Source organism: Lissotriton helveticus, chromosome 3_1 (assembly GCF_964261635.1).
Source record: "Lissotriton helveticus chromosome 3_1, aLisHel1.1, whole genome shotgun sequence".
Classification (NCBI taxonomy): Eukaryota; Metazoa; Chordata; class Amphibia; order Caudata; family Salamandridae; genus Lissotriton; species Lissotriton helveticus.
Genome location: NC_136061.1, coordinates 1,753,957,627 through 1,753,970,274, shown reverse-complemented (window position 1 = coordinate 1,753,970,274; position 12,648 = coordinate 1,753,957,627). Strand labels below are relative to the sequence as shown.

At 53.4% G+C, this 12,648-nt stretch overlaps 1 protein-coding gene across 6 annotated transcripts in view; it reads right to left on the bottom strand.

Moving 5' to 3' along the window:
* GMEB1 (glucocorticoid modulatory element binding protein 1) overlaps positions 1 to 12,648 on the bottom strand; it is a 279,277-nt gene that overhangs the window by 61,665 nt on the left and 204,964 nt on the right. For all 6 annotated transcript variants that reach the window (XM_078682572.1, XM_078682575.1, XM_078682574.1 and 3 more), the window contains one exon: positions 12,153 to 12,290. In XM_078682572.1, the coding sequence (XP_078538698.1) occupies positions 12,153 to 12,290 (138 nt within the window). The remainder of the gene's footprint in view (positions 1 to 12,152; positions 12,291 to 12,648) is intronic.

Genomic DNA, 12,648 nt, shown 5'->3' with positions numbered 1-12,648 from the left:
AAACCCTCATTACCTACTTACGTGTTGTGTCCTCCTTGCGAGTGTCAGTTACCGATCCCGAGACCACTAGGTCGTTACACATGATCAGAGCTGGTGTTGGACGTCTGTTTATACAGGACGCCACCCGCGCTTTACTTTAACCATGTTAAAGGTAACGCGCGGGTGCCGCGATTGCTACAAAAGTAAATAGAAAGGGGGCGTGGCCAAGATGGCGGCTTGAATAGACGTGAATCGAGAGGCTCCCCGGCCCAAAGCCCCATTATCACACTATTTCTAGCTGCCACCCCCTGTGAATCTGCCCAAATCAAGCTCGAACTTTTCTGCTGCCTTGGAGCGCTACCGGTCGGATTTTTCTGGGCCATTGAGCGCCTGTGGCCCCGCATTCCCAGCCGCCGGAGAGGACAGCGCAATGGCGACGAAGGTTTGAGCCCTTCCGCCGCGCGGTCGCACTGCAGTGACTGCACGCACTAGACCGGAGCGCCGTGGAAGCGCACACCGGAACACGGAGAGGCGAACGCGGCGGCTGCGTGCGGTAGCTGGGGGAGGCGGTGCGCTCCGACCCCCCCGGACACAGTGCGTCCCGCCGGAGGACCCCCGGCAAATCCAGGCCCCGGCGTGGGCCTACCAGACGGCCGGACGGGACCGGCCCCGGCGGACCCACAGCGCCCACACTCTGCGCATACCAACCCTGCTCCACTGGGGGACCGTCGGCTAGAGCTTTGTGCGCCGACGGACACTGGCGACCCGCAGCTTCTGCTGTTGACGCGACCGGTGCAACGGCGAAGAAGGTTAGAGCCCTTCCGCCGCGCGCCTACGCCTCGGCGGCTGCGGGCGTAGACAGGATTGCTGGGCCTGTGAGCGGCTGTCCCCGAGGAGGCGCCCGGGGCATCCGGCGACCGAATACCTGAGGGGTCGGTGCTCCCGGCCTTTCCCGGGCAGGCCGTGCCCCGTCTGCAGCCAACCAACGACTCCAGGCCCCAGCGTGGGCCTCCAGACACATACCCGCGCCTTCTCTTGGCGGGCCTACAGAACCTTGGGCTGCGCGGAGCACCGGCCTCCGGTCTTGCGCGCTCCCGCTGATCCTCCCCCACCTCATCGGCGGCCTCTGGGGAGGACGCGCTGGGATCAGCGGCTCCGCTCCATCGGAGCCTCGTGCACTCCAGCGGGAGCCCCTTGGACAATTTAGGCCCCGGCGTGGGCCTACCGGGTGGCGGCATAGAACCAGCTCCGCCACCCCCACAGAGCCATACAACGGGCGGGGCGTCGTTCGCCCGCCCCCCACAACTCACCGGAATCCCCCTCGCACCTCCGATCTCCAGCGGGGGGATAACACCTGTGCTGGGGCCTACTCCCCCGACCCCTCCGAGAAACTGCGAGCCCCACCGGAGGCCTCCGTCCACCGCGCCTCCCACGGCAGCCCTCTTACTAAGCGGCACCGGCCCGCCGCCGGGGGCGTCCCAGAGCCCCACCCACCCCCTGGCCTACCGGCGGAGAGACACGCCAGCGACGAGGGAAGCCACCCAGCAACGCACCCCCGCATTGATAACGGCCCCCTGGACGGGGGGCATAAGGTGAGTGGCGCCCAGCGACCTGGACTACCGAACACTCTCCCCCCCCCGGGTCCCTGCACTCTCTGCTGGATGACCCTCAACTGCTGAGGTCGGAGACGCAGCCCTGCTGGACGCTATCCTGGGCCCCCGCTCGCCAGGGCCGTCAGCCCCGGCCTCCTCCCTGTTGCCGGCTATCCGCCGTCCACCGGATCCCCCACTCAGACACTGGGGCTGTCCGTACACATCTCCGCGACATCCAGTCCACGAGATCTTCCTCCAGCTGCTCCCGGGGCACTGCTCTCCTGCCTGGCGCCTAAGCACTCTTCCTAGGCCTACGTTGCTCTTCCTCTATCAAGCATAACCCTGCTCGGCACGGCACGGTGGCCCCAGCCCGTCTAATCTGGTCATCTCTACCCCCACTACCTCACTAGCCACTACACACTCGGAGCGCCGCCCTTGCAGCGCCCCACGAAAGACTCTTCCGCCCCCGGAGTGGCTTGCGGGGTTTCTTCTTGGGCCGCCGTTCCTTGACCCTTCGCGGGACCCAGAACCGGCTCTGATTCGTCCGCTACTCCTCACAGTTCGTTTCGTTGCTGGGCGATCACTCGACAGCTCCCGACGATACCCATCGGCTGGCCCGCCGCCCTGTTCTGGACATCATGACGCACTCTAGTCGCAAAGGGACCCGGAACGTTGTGGAGCTCATGCAGAAAGCAGCGTCGAAGGGAGACAAGAACCAGCCACAGTCGTCCCCGAAACCCCCGCGAGCCCTCAGCCTCAGGACGAAGATTCCGCTCCGATCATGAAAGCCTTCCTAGCCTCCCTCTTCAACACACTGCGAGAGGACTTCCAGACTCTGAAACAGGACTTGGCTGGGGAACACCGCGAACTCCGTCGTGACATTGATGGCCTGGGTGAGCGAGTTGCCTCTCTGGAGGACGCTGATCGGTCCCGCAGTGGGGAGGTGGAGAGACTCCAACAGGAAATCCTGCGACTTCAGGATCAACAGGTGGATTTACAGTCGCACTCTAAAGACTTGGAGAACCGCTCCAGGCGGAATAACATACGGGTCAGGGGTGTTCCGTTGAAGGCTGAAAAGGACAATGTGACCAGTTACCTTCAAGACCTATTCAGAGACATCCTGGGAGAGCCAAGCGACTTTGAGACCCGAATCGACAGGGCGCACAGGGTGGGCATGGCACGCAGAGCACCTGCACCACCTCCGGACATTCTAGCGTTCCTCCCGGACTTCCCCCTGAAGGAACGCATCCTTAGAGAGGCCAGGAAAGCACAGCCCATCAGATTTCGCGATGACCCTGTGGCCCTCTTTCAGGATCTCTCTAACATCACCCTACAAAAGCGTAAATCCTTCAGACCTGCGACGAACTTCCTGCGGGATGCCGGGATACCCTACTCCTGGGGCCACCCGTTCCGTCTGATCTTTAAATGGAACGGCTCCCTCCACCAGCTTAGATCACTCCGCGCCACCTGCTCCCTGCTTGGGATCGACATGCCGGAAAGTTCAGCCTCCAGAGACGCCTCTCCTTCCCGGTCGCAAGAGGACCCACCTCGCCCTACAAGAGATGGCTGGCAGACGGTCCGCAGGAGGAGAACGCCGAGAACTATCCCGAAACCCGACCCGATCACGGTCGCCCAGGAACGAGAAGCGGCAGTACAGGAAGTGGCAGATAACACAGCACCTGACCTGTAGAGCATTGACCTTTTGAACCTTGACCAATTTGGGGGTGTTCTCTCACCCGCACATGGCTTAGCTGGGGTCTGGGCCGGGGAGCCGCCAACTGGACTGCAACCATGGTACCCCTTTCTATGACTTTCTACGGACCTGTGCCCTGCACGACTAGGCCCGAGACTTTTACCGGTTTCTGTTGGGGGGGTTGTTCTGGGAGGGGGTGGGGAATTTGGGGAATGGGGGTTCAGTACTTGAGGGGGGTGGGCTGGTCCACTCTGTTGGGGTTAGGGTGGCCACAGGGGGGGGGAGGGGATTATTGGGGGGGACCAGTACGCCATGGGATCTTTACACACACCAGGGTTTGCCCACGTTTTCCACCATTGCGCAGCGCCTTGCACTACTGAGCCCGTTCGCCCCTGTGTGCCCCGGCGATGGCTGACACGCTCAAAATCCTGTCTCTTAACGTCAAGGGACTCAATAACCCGATTAAGCGCTGGGCTATCATCTCCTACCCAGAGAAGTCTGAGGCCGACGTCTGCCTGCTGCAAGAAACCCACCTCTTGGCGAAGGACTGGCACCGGCTGCGCTCCCGCGCTTTCCCACAGCAACTCTTCTCCTCTCTCCCATCAAAGAAAGCTGGGGTGGCTATACTCATATCGCGGCGCTTCAAAGGCAAGGTAGGGGCCAAAATAGGGGAAATTAAGGGACGCCTTCTAGCCCACGCTTTCCAGATAGGCAACACCACCTACGCGATAGGCTCCATCGACTCCCCCAATACAGGTCAGGAACCCTTCTTGCTATCCGCAATCTCAGAAACGCTTCAAGCACCTCACACCTACATGCTCCTAGGGGGGGACCTTAACCTCGTCATGGATACAGTCAAGGATAGATCGGGGCACCGTTACGGAGACACAGGGGCGATTTCGCAGAAGGGCACCACTTGGTTGCATGATAGAGACATCTCGGACCTTTGGAGACACGCACACCCACTTACAACGCAATACACATTCTACTCACACGTACACCACACTTACGCACGCATAGACCACTTCATGGGCTCATCGACCCTCATTCCCCACATCGCCACGGTGTCAATTATCCCGGCTGCCCTCTCCGACCATCAAGCAGTGGAACTGACGCTTAACGTGCCCAGTTCGCCGCGCACTCCGGGGTCGTGGAGGCTTAACGAAACCCTCTTACAAAAACCGGCGGTAACCCGCCAACTTCATAAATGCATCTCAGACTACTTAGCCACCAACGACACCCCTGATGTGTCGATGTCGTCCTTATGGGGAGCTTTGAAAGCTGTCGTTAGGGGGGAGCTGATAGCGATATCAGCTGCAGACGCCAAACTTCGCAAAGAAAAGAGGAGCGACCTCTCCGACAAAGTCGCGGAGTTGGAGAGAGTTCACAGCCGCACTGGCGCCCCGAGAATTTGGCGCCAACTTAAAACCGCCCGGGCCCAGTTGGCTAGCCTCGACACCGACAGGGCAGAATTTGCTGCTCTTCGCCTCCGTCACACGTACTACGTGGGGGGCAACCACACCGGCCGGCTCCTGGCCAGCGCCTTGAAAGCCAAACTCCAACGCTCCAAAATCACGACGCTGCTAGACGACGCCGGCGATGCAGTTACTGAGGACGCACAGATCGCCTCGGCCTTTCGCTCCTACTATGCCTCTCTATATAGCACGGATAAGGCGTCGCCGACAGCCATTGACATCTACTTGCAATCGGCCGATATTACGCCGTTATGTTCGGCGAGCGTGGAAACCCTTGATGCCCCCATTCGCCCCGACGAGATCCTCGCTGCCATTGCACGCCTCCGTCCGCTTAAATCCCCGGGCCCTGATGGCTTCTCATCGGGCTTTTATAAATCCTTCGGCCATGTCCTAGCGCCTGTCCTCGCCAGGCTATTTAATTCCTTTGAAGGGCCGAGTTCCATCACGCCCGATATGCTTGCAGCCGACATTGTGGTCCTGCCTAAGCCGGGCAAACCCCCAACGCACTGCTCTGCATTCCGCCCCATCTCCTTACTCAATCTAGATCTGAAGCTGTTTACGGGAGTACTAGCGGCTCGCCTGGGCCCCTGCCTCCCGGGCATTCTCGAACCGGACCAATCGGGCTTTGTCCCGAACCGCCAGTGCAGTGACAATACCAAAAGACTCCTGCACCTCGTGGACAAAGCTCATTTTCAGGTCTCCGACTCTGCCCTATTAGCCATCGATGCAGAGAAGGCTTTCGACCGTGTCGACTGGACCTACTTGCAGGCTGTGCTGCGGCGCTACCACCTGGGCGACCGGTTTCAGGCCTGGATCGCGAGCTGCTACCACCGTCCGTTGGCACGTGTCCGGCTGGGTGGCCTCAAGTCCGACCCCTTCGAGATACAGAGGGGAACCCGCCAGGGGTGTCCCCTCTAACCCCTCCTATTTGCTCTATACGTGGAGCCCTTAGCGCAGAAGATCCGCGATAATCCCCACATTATAGGAATGTCTTTCGGCAACGAACCCCACGTGGTGGGACTGTACGCAGACGACATAATCGCCGCTTTAGACCGCCCATCTAGCTCCATACCAGCGCTTTTGGCGGAGCTGGAACAATTCGGCGCGGTGTCAGGTTTCAAGGTCAACCAGGGGAAACCCCTGATACTGCCCCTTGACAGCCATGCTCTTCCCAATATCCCACCGCCTACCTTCGGGTGTCAACTGCAGTCCACCACTCGACTGCCATACCTGGGGATTACCCTGACCTCCTCCACGGTTTCGACGGTTAATCACAACTACTCTACCTTATCATCCCAGATCCGGGCTGATCTCGCGCGTTGGTCAAAGCAACCCCTCTCCTTACTTGGGAGGATCGCGGCGATAAAGATGTCGGTCCTACCCAAAATATTATACATCTTTCAGACCCTCCCGGTGTCGCCGCCAATGGGAATGCTAGCTGACCTCCAACATGATCTTCACCAATTTGTGTGGGAGAGGAAACGCGCCAGGCTCCATCGACGAGTAGCGCACAGAACTGTAGACGAGGGCGGCCTCGGGATCCCAAACTTGCTGCAATACTTCCAGGCCTCGCAAATTCGATATCTGGTGGAGTGGTACCGGCCCGAATCAGAGAAGAGATGGCTCTTTCAGGACAGGGCCATGGCACAGACCTCCCTGTGGAAGATACCGTTTCTTGCTCGCCAGCACAGGCCCCGTTATCTCCTCCGCTCCCCTATTACTCGGACCACTATGGCGACCTGGGACATGGTAGCGGTCAAACGGGGCCTCACGACCTTCCCGTCCCCACTTACCCCGCTCTTTGACAACCCCGCATTCCCACCCGGCACAGACACTCGAGCTTTCCTGCAATGGCGTGACACGCCTTGCCGATCAGCTGGGCACCTCTTTGATATGGAGGGGTTCCTCTCTCTCGCCGACATCTCGCGAGACTATGGAGTGGATGACCCTCACATGTTTCAATATTTCCAAATCCGCCACTGGCTCTTGAGCCCGGACGTTGCCCCTCTGGTAGGCCGGCAAATGACACCGTTCGAACGCTGGCTCGTGTCCAAGGACTCAGATAAACATCTTATCTCAGACCTCTATCGGATGCTTTCCCCTGCTGCCGACCCTGCTAAGACCGCTGGACAGCGGCGATGGGAAGCAGAATTTGGAAGACCTCTTTCCTCAATAGAATGGAACCACATATATTACAGGGCCGCCCACACTACCCGCAATACCAAAGCCAGGGAATCGGCGATCAAATTGGCTATCTATTGGCACCTTACCCCAGCGAGACTCAATCAAGGCAACCCGGCCCGTAGCGCGCTGTGTTGGAGAGGATGTGGCAGCCGGGGTACACTGACTCACCTCCTGTGGGAATGTCCCGCCTTGCAGGAGTACTGGAAGGTCGTCCTGGACGATATTGATTCCACGTTCGACACCGAGATCCCACGCTTCCCAGCATACACACTCCTAGGGCTTCCCAATGCACTTACATTCCCCCTGAGATCAGCTCGCGGCAAACAGATGGGCATCGCTATGCAGGCAGCTTCGCAACACGTCCTGTCGCTCTGGGGCTCCACTATCCCACCCACCCACACTGGCTGGCTACACAAGCTGTGGTTCACGTTGGGCATGGAACGGATCCAGGCCACACTCACACATACCACTGACGCATTCCGCACCACTTGGCAGCCGCTCCTGACGTTGCTCTCCAGGGAATTCCACGAAATCACCTGCCCGAAGTACCTTCGTATCCTACGACTCACAGACTGCATTGTGGACCGAACGCGACCAGAGGCACCCTGATACATTTAGACTAGCTATAACTCACACGATTACTATGGACGACTGGCGTACTGGTGGGGTGGGGGCGTTAGAGTTGGGTGTTAGGGGGGGAGGCGGGTTCTTAGGGCTGGCTTGTTTCCTTGTTGCCCCGACTAGGGGCTTCTCTCGACCTCCGGGCACCACCTTTCCATCTGGGCATGCTCATCCTGCTCACCTAACGCTTATTAGAGAAGACGTGTCTGTCTGTCTCGCTTGCCTAACTTGCCTGTTGATTGTCCATTGCTATGCCATGCCTGTTTTTTTTCTGTTCTAAAACTCAATAAACATACTTTGACATTAAAAGTAAATAGAAAAAAAAACATCTATTTCTTTACTTTTGCAGCAATCGCGGCACCCGTTCTTTACCTTAAAGTAAAGTGCGGGTATACGTTTCAAGATACTCATCTGTATTGGAACACTTCACGCTCAATCCATTCAAAGCCTACGGTTTACCCCATTTAGACCTTCCAATCCAGCACTCCATACTTTCATATTCCTTCACCCCCATTTAGCAATTTACATGGTCACTCGCCGGGTGACAAAGCATCATCCAAGAGCTACTTGGCCACAGATCTTCTTTGTGGATGGTATTCATCAATTTTAATCCTACTTTTCTCCTTACTGTACAGCACCCTGCTACATCACAAGGTACAGCACAAAGACTTTCAAGCGCTTTATATATGTATGTTGCGATGTAGGTTTGCATTTGCGCTTTTTTTTTTCCTTCTTTTTTTACAGACATCTTACATTGCCTGGCACTTTAATTGCTGAGCAGTTTCCTCAAATGTTGTAAGGATGTTATAAATAAGCACAGGCTTTTATATGCTTTGATAAGTGGATTGGTGTATGTTAAATAATTGGATATTGTCTGGAAACAAGTGCTGTTTTATTATTGTTTCCTATTCCTGGTACTGTAACTTTGAATTGGAATTAGCCAATAGCGAGACCGATTGCATTGCAAATGCTTGTTTATAAATATTGAAGAGAAGAGATGATCCGTTCAACACCAGTTAGTTTAGTCCACTTCTACACTTACTTCAATTTTATGATGTGACAATTCCCTGGACCATTTGCTTCTGCTTTTCACCAGGTTCTTTTGAAATATGGTGTGCACAGGACACTAGCAAAGGTCCTAGTATGGCACTAAATATCAGCCCATAGGACATCTTAATAGCCTGCAAATGGCCAGCATTCTAACTGTAAGTAGATTAACACTGACAGCTCAGTTTAGCTTCTTTCTACTACACAGCTATACAGAGAGGAATTGCAAATGTGCAGCTCCTTACTCTAAAATAATGCAAGCATATTTTTTTTTTCTAGAAGTGCACCTTAAGGCAGCCCACATCCAAATACCCCGCCATTCGCTTTTTTTGGTTAGCAAGCTTGGGGTTTCATGTGAAGACCTAGCAATTGCTCGAAAAGTAAGCTTGTCACAGTTCTTAAAGGCAGCATCAGTCTTACCTTTACAAATTGAATGACATTTGTTATACCACTGCAGGGGTTTCCTTCGGTTGAAAGAACATTTCATGTACCATTAGTAAACACAGAACATACAGCTTTCATTTTAAGAGAAGCCACATGCACCGCTTATTTTGCAAAATAAGTGTTCAGTGTCCAAAACTTGCTCAAACGTCTGCAGCTGGCGCTGGCAAATGTCAGGATTGTCAAATATCAAAGTTGTGTGTTCTTGATTCCACCTCATGCCTCTCATTTACCCCACACACTTCTTTGCAGGTTTTTTTCTTCCATTTGACACAGCTTTTCCACCTTTCTCTTCCTTGTTCTGCTTCCTTCTGTATTATCCTCTCTTACTTTGGGTCAAAGTCTTGTTTTTTTTTAAAAATTTTTATTACATTTTTCACAACATTTTACATGGTTGCAATTTTAGCAATTGGCATGGTTATCATATTTGCATATTACATGTCTACTGCCCAACCAAGGGTGTGGCAGTATACGCAAGTAGTGGGATTGACTATTGGTCACCCTGCTACGGCCGTGCAGTGTCATGGTGCGTCTTAATGTAGCGACGATAACCGCTATATATCTTGAACGATATCCGGTTTCTGGAACTACCAGCATAGGCAATGAACAGGGGGTGGGAGGGGCAGGGCAGGGCAGAAAAGTACCTCTTCATCTGCGGGTGTCAAGAGATGGAAGGATTATGTTGTGGCGTGTATTTTAAGGGGTGCTTACTGTGTGGTGGCTGAATTGGTGCAGCAGTGTAGTCTACTCCGTGAAGATAGGTTTCCTACGCACACCTTGTACCTCCTCCCACCTGATTATGTCGTCCTCTGCCAAATCCAATTCACTAAAGGCCCCTGTGCAGGCTGCCAGTGGGGGTCCTTCTGGGGCTCTCCAGTACATTGTGATCCCTCTCTTCGCCAGTAGAAGGGCTAGGGAGAAAAAAGCGCATCTGAACATTAAGAGTCTTCCTTCTGTGGAATATCCCAATCACACTGGCCTCCCAGGTGTGAATGTCAGTGAGCCCTGTTAATTCCCGCAGCATCCCATGTATTGCACTCCAATAAGATTGTATCATGGTGTATAGCCAGAACATGTGATTAAATGTTGCATTCGGGGTTGGACATCTTGGGCATAGGAATCGTGTGCCTGGGTAAAACCGTTGGAGCTGCGCCGGAGTAAGGTAGGCCTGAAGTAGTATGGAGAAATGTATGTTTTTAAACCGAGCGTTGCAGGACACTTTCCTTGGGTATTCTAAGGCTTGCTCCCATTCCTTATCATGTAGTGGGCACCCTATCTCCTCCTCCCACTTCTGCTGCCGCAAGGTAAGCATAGTGGCAGTGAGATCTCGGATTGATTAATAAAGCCATAATTAAGTGTTGGCCCATACCCATACGGAGTATTGTGTGAAGTACAGGGTGCGTTGCGGGTTCCCCTTCCGATAGGTTCCAAAAGCGGCGGATACGGAGGATTATTTGTCGGTGGAGCAGGAATTGCCCCTGCGGGAGACCATTCTCCACCGAGAGTTCGTCAAATGGGAGCAGTTGACCCTCCGTGAACAGGGATCCCACCTCTAGGACCGAGTGGTTCGTCCAGATGTGCATTGTCGATCGGAGTAGTATCCTACTTTTTTCGGTAGTCTGTTTATCGGGAATAGGGGTGTGTGCAGGGGGGTCCCTCCAGACATGCGGTGTGGGGTCAAAGTATATGAGAAAACAGATGTGCTGGTCCCCAAAAATGAATACCAGTGGGCCAAACCTGTGACCACCCGCTCATATTAATCACTGCGATACAAAAGGGGATGATGGACGGAGCGTTTGAGCAAATCAAACACTCACCCCCAGTCAACTGATGCCACTGGATTCAAGCAAGCCGGGCTGAAGACGGCTGAAATGCCAGAAACCGGTCCTCGGAAGCTTGTTTCCGGTCCAGGGAAGGCATGGCTTGGCAGTTCGGGCTGGACTGTTCCCATGAGGCACAGGGTCAGACTGATTTGTATATGGCCATGTCTGAACTGGGGTGGCAGAGTGGGCTAAAGAACGGTGATGGATTAAACCCAGATCTGTTGACTGGGTGTGAGTATTTGATTGGTTCAAGTGCTCCGTCCATCACCACCCTCTTTTGTACCACTTTGTTCGCCATAAGTTGGCAGGGTATGCTCAGACGTGAGTCACTTGCTCACTTTGCCACTGGATTCAAGCAAGCCGGGCTGAAGACGGCTGAAATGCCAGAAACCGGTCCTCGGAAGCTTGTTTCCGGTCCAGGGAAGGTATGGCTTGGCAGTTCGGGCTGGACTGTTCCCATGAGGCACAGGGTCAGACTGATTTGTATATGGCCATGTCTGAACTGGGGTGGCAGAGTGGGCTAAAGAACGGTGATGGATTAAACCCAGATCTGTTGACTGGGTGTGAGTATTTGATTGGTTCAAGTGCTCCGTCCATCACCACCCTCTTTTGTACCATATTAATCACTGGCCATGTGTGACCATTTCTTAGTCTTTAATCAGAGTTGTCGTCAAGACTTCCAGAGGTTAGCTTTTGCATGCTTATGAACACTTTACTTTTTTATGCATTGCACATATACATTGTTAAGATGTCAAGCTAAAAAGAACAGCAATTTCGTACCTCTTTCATGGTTTCTGACAGGGAAACTCCTTAATTGCTTATATGTTACTATGTTATAAAGTGCATTAACGTTTCAGACTTTCTATTTTGATACTTAAGTTTTGTTTGGTGGATCGCATGCCCTATGGGTGTTCACTTTTTTGCAAAAATAACATTGTTTCAACATACATTTTCCAGGTGATTAATAGTTTCCAACCTAATCAACAACAGAAACTGCCCACAGCTACAGCTAACAGAAAAGATCCTGCTAGTCAACTAGAATGAAAAGCGCTCAGCCATATACCTGCCCAATATTTGCATTTAAAAGTGACACATCTGGAAACCTATTAGTCTTGTGGAGAAGAGACAGAGCTGGAGGCTAGCTAGTACTTTTTAATATCTAGTATCCAAGCATGGGCCTATGGCTGGTATATACACCCATTAGTCACTTCTAAAAGAAAATTACCAGGTCATTAGCATGCACATACTAATGTCTTGAAATGAAACATGAGCGCCCCAGTGGTTGATATGCACGTACCGTTCACCTGGAAAGGAGCCTGGCACAGCCGGTCCTGTACAGTTTGGAGCAATTCTTGAATTTCCTTCTGTATATTGCACACCACTTCATCCATCAGTCCCACTTCTGCAATGCCTTTCCAGAACGTGAGTGTCTCATCTGAAAAAACAGGTACGTAGAAATTGAGCAATCGGGATATGGGGAGGGGATAGCAATGAAGAGCAAAATAATATAATCAGGGTAACGTAGACCAGGCACATGCTAACATGTAAAGGGCAAATGTAGACAAAATACACATCTAACGTCTGGCAGGTGGAATCATCACCCTTTTCCCACAGTTAGAACGGAAGTCAAAATAAATTTGTAGCATAGATTGCTCTGTGGAAAAATGAATTTTCTTTTGCCATAAAAAGAAAGTTTAATCTAGGGATGCCCTGTTACTATAGTTGCTTTCCATATTCCGTTAAGTGGCAGCAGTGAGAGAACACAGGTGTGTTATTACACCGGAGGAGTGGAC